Below are 21,311 nucleotides of genomic sequence, written 5' to 3' on the forward strand. Positions count from 1 at the left end.
TAAAGATACAGAACTGTCCCATTATAAGAAAATCCCTCCTGTCATACCCACCCCTCAACCCTGTCCCTATCGCCTAGCTGCCACAATTCTGTTGTTAATTCTAAATGTTTTGTTGTTTTAAGAATGTGATATAAATGGAATAGTACAAAATGTAATTGGCCTTTTTTTCCCTTAGCATAATGCCCTTGAGAGCCACCCAAGTTACTGCACATATCAATAGTTATTGTTTTTTTTTCTCACCTATATTCCCCTGTATGTATAGATATTTCAGTTTCTATAACCCCACTGGCTTGTTGAAGGACATCTGTATTATTTCCAGTTTTTTGAGGTATTACAAGATAACTTGTTATAGACATTAGTATTATAGACTTTTTGTTTGAACATGAGTTTTCCTTTCTGGGATAAATACCCAAGCGTACAATTGCTGTGTTGCATGGTGAGTGTATGTTTAACTTTTAAGAAACTGCCAGAAAAAAACTTTGGAGGGTAGCTGTACCATTTCACATTCTCACCAGGAGTTGTATGAGAAATCCAGTTTTTCTTTATGATCACTGACATTTAGTCTCTCTCTCTCTTTCTCTCTCTGTTATTTTGGCTGTTGTAATAGGTATGTATTAATATCTCATTTGGTTTTAATTTACACTTTCCTAATGGCTCATGATGTGGCAAATCTATTCATATGTTTATTTGCCATACATTTATCCTCTTTGGTGAAATGTCTATTTATGTCTTGTTCATTTTTCTAATTAAATTGTTAATTTTGAGTTTGTTTTTTTTTAATTAAATCTTTATTGTTCAGATTATTACATTTGATCCTCTTTTTCCTCTCCATAGCTCCCCTCCACCCTGTTCCCACCCCACCCTCTGCCCTTACCCCTCCCCCATGTCCTCATCCATAGGTGTACGATTTTTGTCCAGTCTCTTCCCACATCCCCCACACCCTCCCTCTCCCAGAATAGTCAGTCCACTCCCTTTCTATGCCCCTGATTCTATTATAATCCCTCCACCAGTTTATTCTGTTCATCAGATTATTTATTCACTTGATTTTTAGATTCACTTGTTGATAGATATGTATTTGTTGTTCATAATTTGTATCTGTACCTTTTTCTTCTTCTTCCTCTTCTTAAAGGATACCTTTCAGCATTTCATATAATACTGGTTTGGTGGTGATAAACTCCTTTAGCTTTTTCTTATCTGTGAAGCTCTTTATCTGACCTTCAATTCTGAATGATAGCTTTGCTGGATAAAATAATCTTGGTTGTAGGTTCTTGGTATTCATCACTTTGAATATTTCTTGCCACTCCCTTCTGGCCTGCAAAGTTTCTGTTGAGAAATCAGCTGACAGTCGTATGGGTATTCCCTTGTAGGTAACTGAGTTTCTTTCTCTTGATGCTTTTAAGATTCTCTCTTTGTTTTTTGCTCTTGGCATTTTAATAATGATGTGTCTTGGTGTGGTCCTCTTTGGATTCCTTTTGTTTGGGGTTCTCTGTGATTCCTGGACTTGTAAGTCTATTTCTTTCACCAGGTAGGGGAAGTTTTCTGTCATTATTTTTTCAAATAGGTTTTCAGTATCTTGCTCTCTCTCTTCTTCTGGCACCCCTTTAATTTGGATGTTGGTACGCTTGAAGTTGTCCCAGAGGCTCCTTACACTAGGTGTCCTATAGAGCCCAGTGGCTCAGCCTCCCCAATTACCTGAGGTGGACACTCTTGGTGCACCCCCTTGTGGGCTTTGTACAGAGTCTTGTTGTAGTTAAGCCTTGATTGTTGTAGGTATCACTGGGAGGAATTGACCTCCAGGCCAATTGGCTGTGACAATCAGTTGTGTCTGCAGTGGAGAACTTCTGTGCTGGAGACACCCTTCTGGGGCAAGACTTGCTTCAGTGGGGCTTTGGTGCTCACTGAGTCTGCCCCCTGAGTGTGTCCCTTATGGATCTGAGTTGTAATCTGGATGGTCCCACTCTGACCACTGGGTACACTGGCTTTTGGATCGGTAAGGAGGTGCTAATTTAGCCTCTGCCTGAGGCTATCCAGCAGGAGCTCAGCTGTGAAGGAATACAAGCTGCTGTGGGGCCTTGGGCCAGCTGCAGTTGGTTAGGTAATTTTCAGATTGCAAAGGGCCAGGCCTTTCATATGCAAAAGCCGTTGCACATCTTGGGCAGGGCTGGGTCCTAGGGGAACAAGAGGGTGGAGCAAGCAGTTATGGCTGCTCCTCAATCCTGCCCTCAGAGGCCCCGCTTCTCAGTGTCCCGGTAATCGCTGCAAGCACCTCTGAGAGAAAGTCGCCCTCAAGGTCTGACCGATGCCAGTCTAGCCTCTCCCCGTATGAGTCTGGGTCCCTAGAGACTTCCCGGAACTGAAGTTCGGAGCAGTCGGGAGCTTGAGACTCCCTCTCGATTGAAAAAGACAGCCGTGTCCTCAGTGTGTGCCTCCGTACCTCTGCACTTTACTTCCACACTGCACCTCCTCTGAGTCTCAGTGTGCTTTTCTCTTTCCTTCTAGTTGTAGAATTTCCACTCAGCCAGCCTTCCTGTCATTCTAGATGATGTCTGTTTTATCTTTTAGTTGTATTTGTGAAGTGGTTGTGCGAGGCAGCAATTTCCGGTGTTTACCTATGCTGCCATCTTGGTTTCTCTCTATTTTGAGTTTTGAGTATTTTTTATATGCACATTCTTTGTCAAATATGTAGCTTGTAAATATTTTCTCTAGTTCAAAACTCGTCTTTTCATTTGTAAAATTAAAATTAGCTTTTAAATTAATCTTTGTTAGAGAGTAGAGATTTTACTATTACTTGGAGAGACAAGATGTGTTAGAACTTCTATCTTTTGACTAAGACTTATTTACAGTCAAAATTTGCGTAGGTTAGGCACTAAAAGAGTGCATGTGTTTCTTTCATGGATGATCTCCAAAAGAAGAAAAATGCATGCTTTTAATAATGCCTTACCTGACATATTGATGCAAGAGGAAGGATTAAACACCTGCCCTACAATCTCAGACATTTTACTTTGTTTTTCTGAGGAGTAAATTCGTAATCCATAAAATAGGGGGGAGGGGTATATTTTTTAATTCCAAAAGTACTGTGAAATAGCTAATATAGCTGTAAAAAATAAGGCATATTACCAAAGCTTTCTCCCGCTTTTTAAATTATTAGTCTTCCTTATCATTTAAGGGACAGTTGTTTCAGGATTTGAACCTAGTCTTCTATAATTTCAGATGTCAACATGTAAACCCTTTTCAGAGAAGCAGAGTGAGGATATTATTTCATGTTGCTAATCTTAAAGGGTTATTGTAGTAATAGTTATTTTATAGGGTTATTTTGAGGATTAAATTATTTAATAAATGCAAAGCACTTGTAACAGTTCCTGTTATATACTAGCAAGTAAACACTGCTTAAGCTATTATTACCTGACTAGTAAAGTACTGCTATAGGGAATCAATGCTAAGAAAGTGAGATCTTTCAGCCTAGGTGTTTATCAATGAGTATGTTGCCCTCAAGGAGACTTTTATGTTATTTTTTAGTAGAATATACATTTTTCATTTCAGTTAAAATTTCTAAAATGCTTGGAATTTTTAAATATCTTCAATTTGGGGACTCTGACAATTAAATAGACAGTTTTATTTAATATAGTTTGATTATGGATAAAGAGAAATAGAGGCATTTATGGATGTTTACAGAAGAGGCATTTTATTTATCTACTTTCTAATGACTAAGACTGATCAAGAAAGCAAAGGCTTTGGGAAAGATGATTCTGTGGGATGGATGTGGGGAGAAACGGCAATAGGTTCAGCTAAGAATTGAAAGTTTGAGAAATTCGATCATTTTTTCATGCTTTAATATATGTGTTTAATTTGATTCTATAATGGTAAATTCTTAAATACTTTAAGCCAATGGTCTTTATTATATTCATGTTTAAATGTTTTATTTTTTTTTTTAAGGACTTCAGTTTGTTGAAATGAGCAGTCGTAAATCAAAGAGTAACAATTTAATACATACAGAGTACCTTTCACAGGTTAGTATATATTTTCATTAACTTCAAATTCTATTACTTTGCAAAGGTCCTCAGAGAAATAGTTATCTTCTTCCCATTCTAAGAGGCAGAATGCCATATGCTTCTATTTAATTTTATCCTTTTTAAGTCTTTGGGTAGTTGGGATTCTAACTTTACATGTCTTCCTAAGTGTGGTTCTGATTTCAATTTAGTTTAACATTATCTTCCAAGTTTTATACTTCCTTGGCTAAATGTATTCCTGTGGTTTTTTCATTTCTTTTGAAGCTGTAATAAATGAAGTAGTTTTATTTTTTTTTTGTTCATTGCTAATATATCTAAATGCAATTGATTTTTATATATTAATCTTATATACTGCAACTTTCTGAACTCATTTATTAGTTCTGATAGTTTATTAGTTTATTCCCTAAGATTTTGTATATACTAGGTCATGTCATCTACAAATAGAAATAGTTTTACTTCTTCGTTTTCAAACTGGATGTCTTTCATTCCTTTTTCTTATCTAATTGCTCTGGCTAAACGTTCAGGGCAATATTGAATAAAGGTGGCAAGAGGAGACAATCTTGTTTTGTTTTTGATATTGGAGAAATGTATTCAGCCTTTAACTGTGGAACATTATATTAGCTGTAGGTTTTTGTTGATGCCCTTTATCACATCAAGGAATTTCACTTAAATTCCTAGAATATTTATCATGAACATTTAAGATAGTTGCATACTGTATTTCAAATGCTAAGTATATCGCTATACATATCTCTATTAAGGAATCTAGGAGGGAATGGGCATGGTATTTCTACTTGACATTTCTTTTTACCTGGCTTGATCATCAGAACTATATTATTTTTTAAATTAAAACTAAATGGTATTGGCATCCCTTTATAAAACCTTGTTCTTATTTTTGAAGGTAAATGTTTAATTCTGTTCCAAAAAAATTTTTTTTTAACTAGTATAATTTACATATCTTCATAAAGGGCACAAGTTCATGTACAGCTTCATTAATTTCTGTAAATCCTGACCCAAGGATATGTTTTTCATTGATTTGAGAGAGACAGAGAGACATCAGCATGAAAGAGAAACTTCAATGGGGTGTACCTCTCCCCTCCAAACATGTCCCAACCAGGGATTGAACCTGCCACACCAACCAGGGCCAGCCTCATTAATTTCTGTACATACATTCACTTGTGTAACCTCTACCTGAGATTACTTTGGAATTTGTAAACCTCCAACTACTTACTACAGCTTCTCTTCACTTTATCCCTGTCATGTTTTATACGTAGTTGTTCCCTCTCTAATAGACTCTAATGAAGAAAGGAAAGGTCTGAGGTTTGTCTTTTAATTTCTAGTGATATTATCTAGGTAGAGGAATAAACATTATGATTTGTTGAGTCTCCATATATGCTCATTTAAATGTTTTACAGGTATCAGCTATTACCTGTCCAATACCTATGCTGTATTAGAGATAGCTCTCTTATTTAATCTGAAAAACAGGCTTGTCAGAAAAGTGTTACTGTCTCCATTTTATAAATTTTTTAAAATTAAGATTTAGAAAGGACTAACTTTAAAATGCTTTTCTGGCACCAATTTTCTTATTCTTTTCACTTCCTCTTTAATGAGACGTATTTATTATTTTATCCCCAGTGAATAATTTGCTTTGTTTATACTCTAGTGCATGTAAAGAGAACTCATGTATCTCTTTGATACATGAAGGATCAGTCCCACACTCTCAATTTGGGAAAAATAAATAATCTTGGAGGCTTCTTGTTTCTGTTGATGGAGCCAAATCTGAAGCTCCCTAAAGTTTGTATCCCTGAGGTTCCTCTGCATTAGCAGTAGATCCTGAAAAGAAATGTCTTTAATGGCCCATCTTTTCTTTTTATTTTTATTTATCTTCTATATAAATAAAAATGTGAACGTTTGTTTGTTCAAAATCTTAAATCTCCGAAAGTTCTTCACCGATTGCTTTGAAATTTTGACACAACGTTGCATTCGAATATGCGTGTGTTTTTATATACCTATTAATATCTGTACCCGGCCATGCGTTGCTGTGGCTCAGTCTTGTTAAATGGAAAAGAAAGAAAAGGGAAAGCGCACGTTTTGACGCGGATCTGCTGTTCCTCGTTGACGTCTTTCAGCCACTCTCAACCTGTCGCGTTCATTCTGTTGAGAACGAAGCAGATCTGAAGCTGCAGAACGCGATCGCCGTGCTCGCCCTGCTCGCCACTGTGCATCCTCAAGTCTGGCTGCACGTCGCTCTGCTGCTTCCTCGGCACGTTTTTGAGCCATTCTCTGTCTGTTTCGCTCGTTCGCTGCTGCCCGTTCTTCCTCAGTCTGATTTGCAATTATGCGTCGCACTGCTTCCGCTCTGCGAGTACGACGACCTAAGTTTGATCTTCTGCGAGGCATTATTGTGATGAACTAAAGCAGATCGGTTGCACTGAGAAAGAAGAAAGTTATAACAAAAACATATAAAATTGCAAAACATTAAGAAAGGAAAAAACATGAACTAAAAAACAAAGAAAAAACAAAAAAAATAAAAAATGCTAACGAAATATTTCAATTCAAACGCAGATCAATCGACACAGCTCAATTCCATCGCCAGTTGCACTGAAAAATAAGATAAACAGTTAAAAAACCAAAATGAAAAACAATGAAAAAAGAAAAAACATAAACTGTACTCACGAAATGAACGCTATGGTAAACGACACAGCTCAATTCCAACACAATGTCACACGGAATAATTAAATCAAAATGAAAATAAATCGAAATCTATGAAAATTCAAGTTAACAATGCAATCAGAAACATTGAAATGGAATTGTAAAGTTGGAAATTTGGAAAACGTAAATGGATTGTATATCAGAAACATTGAAATGAAATCGTAAAATAGTATAGCTTGTGTTGCTTTTACGTCCAACAGATGGCACTGTTTTTCAAAAAAAAGCATGTTTTTACCTGTCACAGGTATGACATCTATATAATAGTTATATAAAAACACACGTGTATTCGAGTGCAACGTTGTGTCAAAATTTCAAAGCAATCGGTGAAGAACTCAGAGATTTAAGATTTTGAACAAAGGAACATTTACATTTTTATTTATATAGAAGATATAGATGTCACACATGTGACAGGTAAAAACATGCTTTTTTTTGAAAAACAGCACCATCTGTTGGATGTAAAAGCAACACAAGTTATACTAAATATTTTACGATTCCATTGCATTGTTTCTGATTTACTATCCATTTATGATTTCCAATTTTACGATTCCATTTCAATGTTTCCGATTGCATTGTTGACTTGAATTTTCATAGATTTCGATTTATTTTCATTTTGATTTAATTATTCCGTGTGACATTGTGTTGGAATTGAGCTGTGTCGTTTACCATAGCGTTCATTTCGTGAGTACAGTTTATTTTTTTTTCTTTCTTCATTGTTTTTCATTTTGGTTTTTTAACTGTTTATCTTATTTTTCAGTGCAATTGGTGATGGAATTGAGCTGTGTCGATTGATCTGCGTTTGAATTGAAATATTTCTTTAGCATTTTTTATTTTTTTTGTTTTTTCTTTGTTTTTTAGTTCATGTTTTTTCCTTTCTTAATGTTTTGCAATTTTATATGTTTTTGTTATAACTTTCTTCTTTCTCAGTGCAACCGATCTGCTTTAGTTCATCACAATAATGCCTCGCAGAAGATCAAACTTAGGTCGTCGTACTCGCAGAGCGGAAGCAGTGCGACGCATAATTGCAAATCAGACTGAGGAAGAACGGGCAGCAGCGAACGAGCGAAACAGACAGAGAATGGCTCAAAAACGTGCCGAGGAAGCAGCAGAGCGACGTGCAGCCAGACTTGAGGATGCACGGTGGCGAGCACGGCGAGCACGGCGATCGCGTTCTGCAGCTTCAGATCTGCTTCGTTCTCAACAGAATGAACGCGACAGGCTGAGAGTGGCTGAAAGACGTCAACGAGGAACAGCAGATCCGCGTCAAAACGTGCGCTTTCTCTTTTCTTTCTTTTCCATTTAACAAGACTGAGCCACAGCAACGCGTGGCCGGGTAAAGCTAGTTTTTAAATATATTCGTATTGATTTCAGAGAGGAAGGGAGAAGGAGAGAGAGATAGAAACATCAATGATGATAGAGAATCATTGATTGACTGCCTCCTGCACACCCCCCCCAACTCCCACCCCCACCCCCCACCCCCCCACCTCCGACTGGGGACTAAGCCCGCAACCCAGGCATGTGCCCTTGACCAGAATCGAACCCAGGACCTTTCAGTCTTCAGGCTGATGCTCTATCCACTGAGCCAAGCCAGCTAGGGCAGTAGCCTATGTTCTTAAAGAATGTGCTAGATTTTCTGACATTTTTTACAACCAAGGCTGTGCCCTTTATTCTATGATGACCTCAAAATTTAGCTCTTTATAAGAATATTTTTCTTAATTTCAACGATTTATTTTATAGCCTACATGAATGTGATTTCTTCCATATAATTGAGCATTTTCTTATATGCTGTTAATACTTTTATGCAGGTTGTTTTTGAATGTGTCATTTCTGCACAGTATATTTGCAATTTTTTTTTTTAGGCATGGGTCATGCTCTTTTAGTAATCTTGTGCTCTGCATCTAATATGTACTAAATAACTACAGGGACTTTTAAACTTCTTTAATTCTCTCAGAATACTGACCTTTATGGCAGGTACAGATTGGTAGGGCTTGAGTTAAGGCAATTTAAATGTGTTGGTCTCTAGAGATAGAGGAGTGATATATGAGTATTATGAGATTAGGTTACATTATTAGATTATCACCTGTCAGTTTTTTGGCTCACGTGTTATTCTCGGTAAAGTATGCATTCATTCACATGCATTAAAACAGTCCTCAAATTCTGATGTAACTAAAGTAAGTAATTCTCTCTTGTTGAAACCTACACAACTAAATTCTCATCTTTTCTCTGGGATTTAAGATAAAAAGAACTATTGAATTTATAACTCATGAAAATGGTGCCAGTGCTCTTGAAGAAAAGTTATTTAGGGAGGGTTGAATTGATTCATTAATACCTAATTCTGACTCCTATAAGTGTATATTCTCATTTATTTTGATTGCATGTATAATATTTTTTTATACTTACTTTATTTTCATCAGGTACAAAGAATTTTACGTGAAAGATTTTGTTATCAGAGTTCACATAGTAACCTATTTGGAGTACAAGTACAATATAAGTAAGTTTGGCTATTCCCTTGTATGTTATGAGTATACTTACAGATGCTCTGTAGGTTTTGCAGATATTACCATATACAAATTTTATCTTAAGCATTGCTAATGAACCTTTTGCTTTGGGTATAGAAACATTGAGTATTCATGAAGCAAGAGAGATATAAGTATTTCCATAATAAGAAAGCCTTTTAACTTTTAGTCTTACGTTGTTTTTGTTATCTGGTATTGTAGAGATAATTCTGCTCTTCTTATACCTAAGACTTGGCAGCCAGTTGTAAAGTGAAAGGGCCTAAGAGCTGCCACTGTTGTCACTTACCCCATACTAGCATAAAGACCAAGATATTTCAGACTTACTTGATTTCTTCTTGTGGTTTCCAGAGAATCATTATTAGCCAACAATCTGTTTCTGTGTAGGACTATATAGAGTATAAGTCAAGTGCCCAGAGGGGAAGAAAAAAGGAATACCTGTTTTCTATGCATATTCAAATTTAGCTTTAAAAAATAATACCTAACAATTATTCTAGCTTTTTAAATTTGGGCCTGTTTATATAATTTCAGACACTTAATTGAGCTGCTAAAAAGAACTGCTATCCATGGAGAAAGTAACTCTGTTCTCATTATTGGACCCCGAGGATCAGGAAAGACCATGGTAAAGCTATTTAGTTCTGGTGTTTTCTTTGGCAGGCTTGTGACTATTCCTGTAGACAACGCTGAAATGTATTTCATTATTTTGTTAACATTTTGCTTTTTTTCCTTAAATCATTGAAAACATGAAAAGCCTTATAAAGTTGGGGCGATATATTTGAGTTGAGCTATCTTTTTTGCCTTGTTTTTCCCCACAGTGACAAGTTTCAGTTGATGTTTGTTTAATCATGGTCTTCTGTCCTTGAAGAATTAGTGATTGCCAGTGGAAAAAGCAAACTAGCATTTATTGGACATGTACCTTGTGCCTTTTATCTTTGCTTTATCATTTATTGTTTACACTAACCCAGTAAGATAGGTGTTGTCTCTATTTGTGGATTAGGTAACTGTCACCAGTGCATTCTTTTTTTCTCATTATTTTATTGTTTAACCCTAACATAAACAATTTTTTCTTATGTCCATTCACATTTTCTAGATTTGTCTTCTACTTTCCCTCGTTATCATACTTGCTTAGTTGTCTCATTTTCTCTTCACATTCTTTATACAGAATATGAAACCAGTTATGTCTGTCACACTGAAAGTATTACCAAACCATTTAATTTTAAATAGGTGGGCTGTGTAAAATTTATTTAAACAGTGTTCTCTAAGAAATGGAAATTAGAACTTTTGGATTTTACCGTTTTCCATTACCAGTATTGTTTGAAAGATATAAATTGGTTATATAGATCTATGGAAGGAAGTGGTGCCTAGAAGGAAGGTTAATCAGAAGTACTAGGCAACTTTCATTGACAACCACCACAGCTAACTTGTTTTTCGTTCATGTGATTTCCCCTATCTGGTTGCTTGTAGAGTTTCTTTATATTAGCAATGTTCAAATTTCACAGGTTATATCTAAATGTTGATCATAAAAATTGATATTCTTCAGATCCTCTTAATGTGAATTTATATCTTTTCTTCTATAAAAGATTCTCTCCCTGCTCCCCCCATTTTTATTATTATACTAGAATTTGCATGCACTGGATGGGAGTCCCTCAGCCCGGCCTGCCCCCTGTCACAGTCTAGGAGCCCTCAGGGGTGGGAGGTGACCCGGTGATCAGGGGAAGGTGATGCCCCATCACACCTCTGCTGCTGCCACTGCCAGCAGCGCAAGCCTCAGCTGGTCCTGGTTACCTGAGCCTTGGGCGGCCCTGGGCCTCTGGGCAGCTGCCATCCGAGGCTTGCCTGCGCCTCAGGCCAGCCCTGGGCGGCTGGGGGGTTGAGGGGACTGGGGGACTCTGGAGGTTGGGGGGCTGAGGGAATTGGGGGACATCTTGTGACTGTGGTGCCACCATCTTTGAGGGCGGGGCAGTCAGTTAGCATATTCCCTCCTTATTGGCTGTGGACACCCCCATCCTTGCGATGGTGTGTGGGTCAATTAGCATATTCTGTCTTTATTAGATAGGATCTGGAAGACACATCATCATAGTAATGTTTGAAGAACATTTTTAGATAAAACTTTAATTTTCAAGAAGCTTCATAGTGATACTCTTGTATCAATACAGAAGAAAATGAGATTTAGGAAATCAGTGCATTAGGTCTATCCCATCATAAACTGTGCATCTTGAAACTAAATGGCACTACAACAGGAAAGTTGAATATCAGTAATTAGTACATCAATGTCAAGCTGAAAAGTACAACTTGAGTGGCTGATTGAATTTGTTCTGAACTTCACCTTGGAAGTTTGTCTCTATAGGCATGGAGAAAGTTCAGAAAAAAAGAAATAGAGCTAAACACTTATAAAAATGTATAACTAAATACAAATTTTAACTATACACCATTTCATTAGAAAATGGGCTAAAAAATATATATTTTTTATCAGAAAAATTAAGCAGATACTACAAAGTTCCCATATTATTCTCCCCTACTCCTACCCCATACACACAATTTCCCCTACTATTAACAGCTTGACTTAGCATGGTACATTATAATCAATGAATTGATCTTGATACATTATCATTAAAGTCCATAGTTTACATTAAGGTTCACTCTTTGTGTTGTACAATGTAATGGGTTTTAACAAATACATAATGTATCCACCATTTAAGTGTCATACAAAATAACTTCACCATTCTAAAAAATCCCCTGTATTTTATTATCTCACCTCCAACCCCTCTCAATGACTCATGTTTCACTGTTTCCATACTTTTGCCTTTTTCAGAATGTCATATAGTTGGGATCATACAGTATAGAACCTTTTCATATTGTCTTCTTGCACTTAACAATAAGCATTTAAGGTTCCTCCATGATATTTCATGGCTTGGCAGGTCATTTCTTTTAATTGCTGAATAATATTCCATTGCATAAATGTACCACTATTTATTTACCTATTGAAGGACATCTTGTTTGGTTCTTATTTTTAGCAATTTGAATAAAGTTATTCTAAACACTTGTGTTCAAGATTTTATGTGAATGTAAGTCTGCAACTTAATTGGGTAAATACTTAGGAGCACCAATTGTTGCATCATATGGTAATACTATGTTTAGCTTTGTGAGAAGTTGACAAACTGTCTTCCAAAATAGTTATACCATTTTGCTTCTTACTAGCATTGAATGAGAGTTTCTTATGCTATGTGTCTTCACAAGCATTTGGTATTGTCAGTTTTTAAAATTTTAGCCATTCCAGTAGATACACAGTGCTATCTCATTGCTTTTCTTGTTATAGTTCTTTATTGGTGTATGATATTGAGTATCTTTTAATGTGCTTATCTTTTTAAAAAAATATATTTTATTGATTTTTTACAGAGAGGAAGGGAGAGGGATAGAGAGTTAGAAACATCAATGGGAGAGAAACATCGATCAGCTGCCTCCTGCACACCTCCTACAGAGGATGTGCCCCCAACCAAGATACATGCCCTTGACCGGAATCGAACCTGGGACCCTTCAGTCCGAAGGCTGACGTTCTATCCACTGAGCCAAACCGGTTAGGGCAATGTGCTTATCTTTTATTTGTATATCTTTGGTGAGATACTTTATGATCGTTTTAAATTGGGTTCTTATTGATGTTTTAAGAGTCCTTTGTGTATTTTGGATATATCAGATATATGTTTTCCAAATATTTTCTCCCAGTCTGTCCTTTGCCCTTTAAATTCTATTAACAATGATTTTGGAAGGGAAGTTTTTAATTTAAAAGAAGTCAAACTTATCGGCTATTTTTTTCATGGATTGTGATTATGGTGTTGCCTCTAAAACTTCATCACCAAAACTCTGGCTCTCTAGGTTCTCTACTGTTTTATTTTCTAGAAGTTTTATAGTTCTTTGCATTTACATTTACATCTGTGATTCATTACAAGTTAATGTTTGTGAAAAGTGTAAAGTCAGTGTCTAGATTCATTTTTTTTTGCATATGAATATCCAATTCTAACACCATTTATTGAAAAGACTATCTTTTCTTTATTGAATTACCTTTATCTCTTTATGAAAGATCAGTTGACCGTATTTGTATGTGTCTCTTTCTGGGCTCTCTATTTTGTTTCCATTATCTGTTTGTTCGTGGACTGGCATCATGCTGTCTTGATTACTGTAGCTTTATAGTTAGTTAGCCTTCAAGTTCCATCGTGTCAGTCTTTCAATTTTTTGCTTCTTCAATATTGTTTTGGCTATCCTGGGTACTTTGTATTTCCATATTAACTTCAGAATCAATTAACTACAAAATACTGGGAACTTTTGTGTTCAATTGTGGGATTTTGTGTTGAATCTGTATATCACATTGAGATGATTCGGTTTATGATTCACATTCATGAACATGGAATATTTTTCCCATTTATTTATTTATTTACTTATTTATTTAGGTCTTTCACCAGGATTTGTGGTTTTCCTCATGCAGAACTTATACCTATTTTGTTAGGTTTATATCTAAGCATTTAAATGTTTTAGTGTCAGTGTGAATAGTATTATGTTTTTAATTTCATGTTCCAAGGGTTCATTGCTGATATGTGGTGAAACAAATGCCATGTGTGTATTACTTGTATCTTCCCACCTTGCTATAATTAATGATCAATTCCAGGAATTTATCGATTCTTTGGAATTTTCTACATACACAGTCATGTCATCTGCAAACAAAAAAGTTTTATTTCTTGTCTATTTCTATCCATACCTTTTATATCCTTTTTTTGTCTCATTGCATTAGTTATTCACAGGCTCTGTTTAAGTATTGATCATAAAATTAACTGATATTATACAAACTTTCTTAATATGAATTAGGTCTTCACTAAATAATAATTTAATTTTTGATATTTCTTCTGTTTCATTCTTTTTGTCCTTTCTTAGAATTATTCAGTTATTAAACTTCTGTTCTCATTTCTTCATGTCATTTCGCCATGTTTCTCTTCTTTTATCTTTTTCTTCCTCTTCCTCAGCATTCTATCATATCACCAATGTGCTTTTCGTCACCATTAGTTCTGTTGTTTGCTTCTTGTAATGTAATGTCGCATTTTAGTTTTCTAACAATCCTTCCTGCTTGTCTAGCTCCTTGTCCTGAACCTTCTGAGTCTGCTGTTTTGTGTTTGTCTGGGTCTGGCTTAAATAGCTTGAAACATTTTTTTCTATATACGTTTTCAGTACTAATTAATCTTTATCGTCAATCTGCCTTTCCTTTTCTTTCATGTTATACCTTTTTTTTTTTTTAATGAATTCCTATGTCAACTTTTTCTGCTTAGTCAGGTTTAAAGAAGGACATGGCCATTGCAGCATAGTATTTATCAGTTAATAAAATGGATAGACTATTGGCATAATGACAGTTTATCCAGTTGTTGCTACTTCTTAAACTAGAGCCCTCTTCTAGTACTCTGAAGTCATTTATTTAATGTGACTTCATTGGAATATGGAAGAATCCCTTACTTGGTATTGTATTTTGGTATAATTTAATTTATGCTTGCTGCACTCCAATATTGAGATGTCAAAGAGCTGAGGATCATTGTTTATCTGTGTCACTTTTGTAATTTGCTTTGCTTGGGACTATCCTAAGATATAAAATAGGTTATTCTTAGACAAGAACTCTCATTAATTTAATTATGTAAATTAAAATTTAAAAATAAGATTCCAGCATACTTAATAACATTATACTTTGTCTGTCTGAAATATAAAAATTCAAAATCTGCAGTTGATTAAGGGGTTAGAGGGTGGTGGTTAAGGGGGCCTAATAGATGGTGAAGGAAGATAATTTGACTCTGGGTAGTGGGAAAAATAATATACAGTTGATTGATAAATATCATAGATAATGTGGCTTGTTGTACTTCAAACATTTCGTTCCAAATGACAGATTGGACCCTGGAAAATACTGTTCTTTATAAAAATAAATTACTGTAAACAGAAACTTAGTAGATGGTTAAATAGGATGTTTCTTCTACTTGTGTTTATTAAAGTATTTAGAAATAGTAATTTTAGTAAGCATAAAAATCCCTAGATGCTGGAAGTTCTAAGCAAACTCTCCTAGTAGATTTGTAAAATTAGTTTTCAGGTACAAAAAAATGTGGAAACAGGGTAGCCATATTGGTTATGCTGGTTGGTGTAACATTAATAACCAACTAGCTTTTTAGTATATTATATAGTTTAAAATATTTGAAAAGGTGACATTATATCCATGAGAAAACTGACTGAAATTATACAATTGGTTATCTAGCTAATTACATACTAAATTTTAGCAGTATTCAGATTGGAACAAAAATTATATGAAGACATACTTGCTAATACACTTAAATTATTGTTTTAGTACACACACACACCCCATTCAAAAGGCTGTGAGTTGATCTAGGCAAATCATGACAGCTTAATGCCTAACATAAAATCTGGAAAGAGTGCCCTATGAACCTGTTATAACTCTCTCTATGCATATGTAGAATGAAGGTACTATTATTAACCTTATTTCATTTGGTAAAGAAATTGAAATGCTTTTCAACAATTCAGCAGACATAAAATAATTTAAATCATAAAATCAGAGCTTGAGATATATAAGTGTTATATAAATAAAATATCAAGAGGTGGGGGCAAGAACATAGCAGATTACTAAAAAAATAGGGCGAAAGTCATATTTTGAGAGCCCAAGTTTATGTCCTCTGGGGACAAACTCTTGTAGTATGGAAAGACTTGACCCAAAGGCAGAGAAGCACCACCTCTTCTTCTGACAGTTCTTCATAAAGAATTTCACATCTCAGCCAGGCTTTAATGCATATAACAATTGATATTTCCTTATTGTCCCTTGTAAAGAGGACCTGGAGTGCCGCTGTTATGTTTGATATCCTGTTGTGCAACCTAGTAATTTAAAATGAGAATATTTGTTTCTTCCTATTGCACAAAGATGCTATAGTGACAGATAGAGGATAGGCTATTGTAAAAACAAATAGTATTTTGGTTTTCAAAATAGTTTACCAGTCATCCCAGTGACTTTTTTGAATAATTCCTTTTGTTCTCACTAAATTTTGATGCCATCTTAATTAATTTTTTTCTATATGCTGTGAGTGGTAAGATGTCACAATTTAAAAAGTATAATAAAAAATGTAAGTATGTGGATTAGAAACCTGTAATTATAAAAATGTGCAGCTTTATAACTGAACAGTTTAAGGTGGTATAATAATCTCTGTGAATATTTTAGTAGTAATCTATATATGTAAAAGCCTAAGCAACCAGCCGACCAGCCAGTAGCTATGATGTGCTCTGACCACCAGAGGGCAGACGTTCAACGCAGGAGTGGAAACCACAGGCATGGAAACATGGAACAGACTGATGAATCTCAGAGGGAAGAGGGGAGTCAGGGAAGAGATTAACCAAAGATCTTATATGCATACTAGAGGCCCGGTGCATGGATTCGTGTACCGGTGGGGTCCCTCAGCCTGGCCTGCGGGAATAAGGCTGAAACCAGCAGTCCGATACCCCCCGAGGGGCCCTGGATTGCGAGAGGGCACAGACTAGGCTGAGGGACCCCACTGGTGCACGAATCCAAGTACTGGGCCTCTAGTTACTATAAGTATATTAGTAGTAGGAATAATTTTTTCATTATAAGCACTAAGTTTCTGTAATAAGGACTTTCTCTGTATACCTAGCAACTAACAGAGGGAACTAAAGAATCTGCAATTGTATTTGTTAATTTAAAGTGGCAATCTGTTTATATCATTTCCACTGTTCATAGTTTAAAAAATAAGGGCTTATTAACTTTTAGCTATCATTAACTATTTTGTAAACTTTTTAATATTGTTTAGCTAATTAACCATGCTTTGAAAGAATTAATGGAGGTAGAAGACGTGAGTGAAAATGTATTACAAGTTCACCTAAATGGTAAGTGTGTCATTATTTTGCCACTGGAACTAATATAAATCATGTGCGCTTTTTATATTATGAAACTAAATCCACTTGTATGTTTTAAATTTGGATTCATAATTATATTTTTAAAACTAGATTTATGTCTAATAACTCTTAGCACACCATAAACAGTATTTTTAGAAACTAAATAAATAAAGGATGCACATAAAGACTTTGGGTTTTGTAGTGTTTTTTTCAATAACCCTAACTCCAGAGAAGATTGTTCTTTGATTCTACCAGATAGATGTCTTCATTACTCAGGTGTAAAATGAAATATAAACTCACAGTCTGTGACTTTTTTCTTTCTAGTTAAATTTAAAAATCATTAAAAATTATTTGATTAGAAAATAACCTCAAATACATATTTCATTTTAACTAAATGCTTTTAAATGGGCTTTGTTTCAGGACTGCTACAGATCAATGATAAAATAGCTCTAAAGGAAATCACAAGGCAGTTAAATCTGGAAAACGTAGTTGGAGATAAAGTTTTTGTACGTATAACTTCTATTCTTTTATTAAATAGTCATCAAAATAAAGTCTGTATTGTTACAGCTTTATATTTTTGTCATAAAAATGTATTAAGTACTAGGGTGCATTTATTTATCAAAACCAGGTTTACATATATACTGAGTTTGTTTTTTGTAAGATAAATATTCTGATTCTCTGTCTTTGGAGATAAATTAATGTTTTTAAAAATACTATACTCTAGCAGTCTATTTCTAGTCATCTGAGAGTTGGGTATCATGGGAGTGGTGGAAAATGTGCTGAATTTTACACTACAGAAAAGGTGGATTTTAGTCTTGCTTTACAGCCTGGTGAGAATGATTAATGAATCCCCCTGAATTTCAGGTCCTCCTCTGTTAAATAGGCATTATCTTAAACTTACTGCACTAATTTATTTGGCAGACAAAAGAAAGCATTAAACATAATTTATGTTTTAAGAAAAGATACTTGATGGTAATACACTATACATATGCCAGTTATCTCGTACTATTAAAATGTTTTCAGATACTTGCCCATATCTCATTATTGTAATAGCTTGGAATCCAGGACAATGAATGTCATAACTTAAACTGATTAGAAATGTTTTGAAACTTGAAAATTTTTTTGCCTGTCACTTGATTTATAGGGCTCAAGGGAACAATGATTAACTTAATTTTCAACTTCTTTAATTTTCATAATGAAATGACTTATCCTCATACTACCTATGCATTTGAAGTGGGTTATATACGTTCCTAGTTCATTTTCTGGTCTCTGGTAATTATGCAGTGCTGTCACTCTCCTATGCAGCTTCACAGCCATAGTTGTGAAAGCCTCCTACCATGTCGTGATTCATTCTTTTGTAATTATCTCTAAAAACTTGAGCCCAATCATATGTTACCCTCTCACTGTCTGCAGGTCTCTGAAGTGGAAGTTCAGAATGCCCCTTCTATTAATGTTCTATCTTCTGTTAGAATTTAATGTTGAAAATAGTCTGCTACTTGGTCAAGGAGAATTACTGTTATAGAGGCCCTGTTTTGCTTTTAGTTTCCTATTGATGTAAGATTAGTGTTTCCAGCTTGCATATTGGATTCATACGAAATAATAAAAAGACATCGTTGTTTATCATCCTAGTCATCACTTTTGGTACCATAATTGTCACATAGAGATATTATTAATTTAACTTCTACATTGTATTCATTAGTCAGTCATCTGAGGCTCAGAGAGCATAAAAAGCTTGCCTAAAGTCGTAAAATAACAAAGGCTGGCCATTAAGAACCTGAGTCACTTATCTCAATCCAGAGCTTTTCTGTTCTGATATCCTTACAGCAAATTCGTATATTCTTATACGTATATATATATACATGTATATTTATGTAAGTACATATATGTACATATGTATTGTATAGGTATATATTTAATGTTTGTATAATATGTACATATGTATTTGTACAGGTATATATCTAATGTCATGTACAACATTCTTTTAAAAAATATCCGGAAGAGAAGCAACCTTTGAGTAACATTGACCACTGATTTCCTAACAAATTGTCTCTGAGCCTTTGTTTATGTTATGGTAACTACCGCTAGCCCTGCTTACCTTGGAATAGTGTTGACGTGGCAGTTTGCAATCATCACAAAATATATGGAAACTCTTAAAAACTTACGCTATTTTATATAAGTTCTCTCATTAGGAAACAAATAAATGGGTTTCCTCTCTCTTCTACATCTCAAATTTAAAGTTGGCTGTTTCTTTACATTAAAAAATCCAAAATATAGTAATGATTTTAATGAAAAAATATTTTAATAGGGCCTTTATCCACAAGCTGTAACATCTGGATAATATATCTGCAACTCTAAATTTTTATATGGAATATTTAAGTTGTATGTAAAAATGTTTTGGTTCTGGTTCAGTTAGCCAAATTTGATATGATAATACATATTGTGTAAAATGCTCTTGAATAGAGATTCACTATTATAGTATCTAATATTTGAGGCAAATTTCTTCTCCCTTTTACTTTTGGATCTCATTTAAATTCATTCTTTAGTGGTAGAAATTAATTTGTGACTTTCAAGAGCCTGATGTTTTTGACGATACAAAGTGCAATGGATTTCTAATTCTCTGACTATATTTATAATATAGCAACTCTTAATAGCCCCAACCTGGTGGGTCTGTCTGGTGGGTGCGTCATCCCATAAACCAAAAAGTTTGTGGGGCGAGTACAGGAGACAAGTGATCAATGTTTCTCACATCAGTGTATCTCTCTCACATCACTGTTTCTATCTAAAAATCTAAAATCAATGTACATATCCTCAAATGAGGATAAAATAAAAAACTCCCTTTAAATAACATTAACAGTTTTATGTATTTTATCAAGAAAATAGAAAATTTTGAACACTATGTAGTAATGTCACTTTCAGAGCTATGCCATCTCTGCTTTTATATTTAAATTTTATATTGTAAGCATAGATATATTCAACTGAGAATATGGTCAATTACTCTAATCCTATATAATAAAGCCTAATATGCTAAGTGTCCAGTCGACTGGTCTGCCATTCAACCAATCAAAGCATAATATGCTAATGATATGCTAAGGCTGCTCAATCTCTCACTATGATGTGCACCAACCATCAGGGGGCAGACAGTCAACTGGTCGGCCAGTTGCTATAACGTGCACTGACCACCAGGGGGCAGACGCTCCAACTGGTAGGTTAGCTTGCTGCTGGGGTCCGGTCTATCAGGACTGAGCGAGAGGGACTGGACATGCCCTAGAGTCCTCCCATGGTTCCTCCCCAGCTGGCCAACCTCCTGCGTCTCTCCCCGGCCCCGATCGATCATGCACCAGTGGGGTTCCATGGCCTGGCCTGCACCCTCACAATCCGGGACACCTCGGGGGATGTGGGAGAGCCAGTTTCAGCCTGATCCCAGAAGTCAGGCCAAGGGACCCACTGATGCACGAATTTGTGCACCCGGCCTCTAGTTTACTATGAAAAATGAGTATCTAGATAATGTCTAAGAATTAGATACAGGGTGTGTCTACATAATGTTTAAGGGCCAGATAACCTTTCTGTTTTTTTATTTAATAAACTTCTAGTCATGGTATATGTTTGTTTGTTTTTTGTTTTTGTTACTCAGGGAAGCTTTGCTGAAAACCTTTCATTTATTCTGGAAGCTTTAAAAAAAGGTAAATATTAATATGTTTAACAGTATCAAACATATTTGTTTAGCTGTAGTTTCCCCTGATTATAAAGATAATAACATGATTTTACAAAAAAATTAGTAAAGAAATATTATAAAAGAAAATAATAGTCACTATATTCCCACACTATTATAGTGATTATCTCAATTTAACTTTGGTTTTATGTCTTTATTCACCTGCAGTATATCATTGATATAAGTAGTTAAGTAATTTTCATAAGAATACATTTATTTTCCATATTGTGTAGTCTACATCTTTCCATTTACAAACAGTATATTGTGAGCATTTTTCCATGACAGTAAAAAATGCTGCATTATCATTTTTATGGTTCTTATATATTTCATTTTATAAATATAAATTAACTGTAATCAAAAATATACATTATAACTTATTAACCACCATTTATGGGCTTTTCTAATTTTTGTAATTATGAAGAAATTCATAGATAGTCATCCAGATAT

The 21,311-nt window shown here is 35.0% G+C and overlaps 1 protein-coding gene across 2 annotated transcripts in view; it reads left to right on the forward strand.

The window, feature by feature from the left end:
• ORC4 (origin recognition complex subunit 4) overlaps nucleotides 1-21,311 on the forward strand; it is a 62,550-nt gene that overhangs the window by 21,828 nt on the left and 19,411 nt on the right. For both annotated transcript variants that reach the window (XM_081096411.1, XM_081096412.1), the window contains exons 2-7: nucleotides 3,934-4,007; nucleotides 9,128-9,204; nucleotides 9,758-9,848; nucleotides 17,071-17,146; nucleotides 17,576-17,661; nucleotides 20,787-20,835. In XM_081096411.1, coding sequence (XP_080952537.1) covers nucleotides 3,951-4,007; nucleotides 9,128-9,204; nucleotides 9,758-9,848; nucleotides 17,071-17,146; nucleotides 17,576-17,661; nucleotides 20,787-20,835 — 436 coding nt within the window. In that variant the 5' untranslated portion in view covers nucleotides 3,934-3,950. The remainder of the gene's footprint in view (nucleotides 1-3,933; nucleotides 4,008-9,127; nucleotides 9,205-9,757; nucleotides 9,849-17,070; nucleotides 17,147-17,575; nucleotides 17,662-20,786; nucleotides 20,836-21,311) is intronic.

This window comes from Myotis nattereri, assembly GCF_964212035.1.
Source record: "Myotis nattereri genome assembly, chromosome: 7".
NCBI lineage: Eukaryota > Metazoa > Chordata > Mammalia > Chiroptera > Vespertilionidae > Myotis > Myotis nattereri.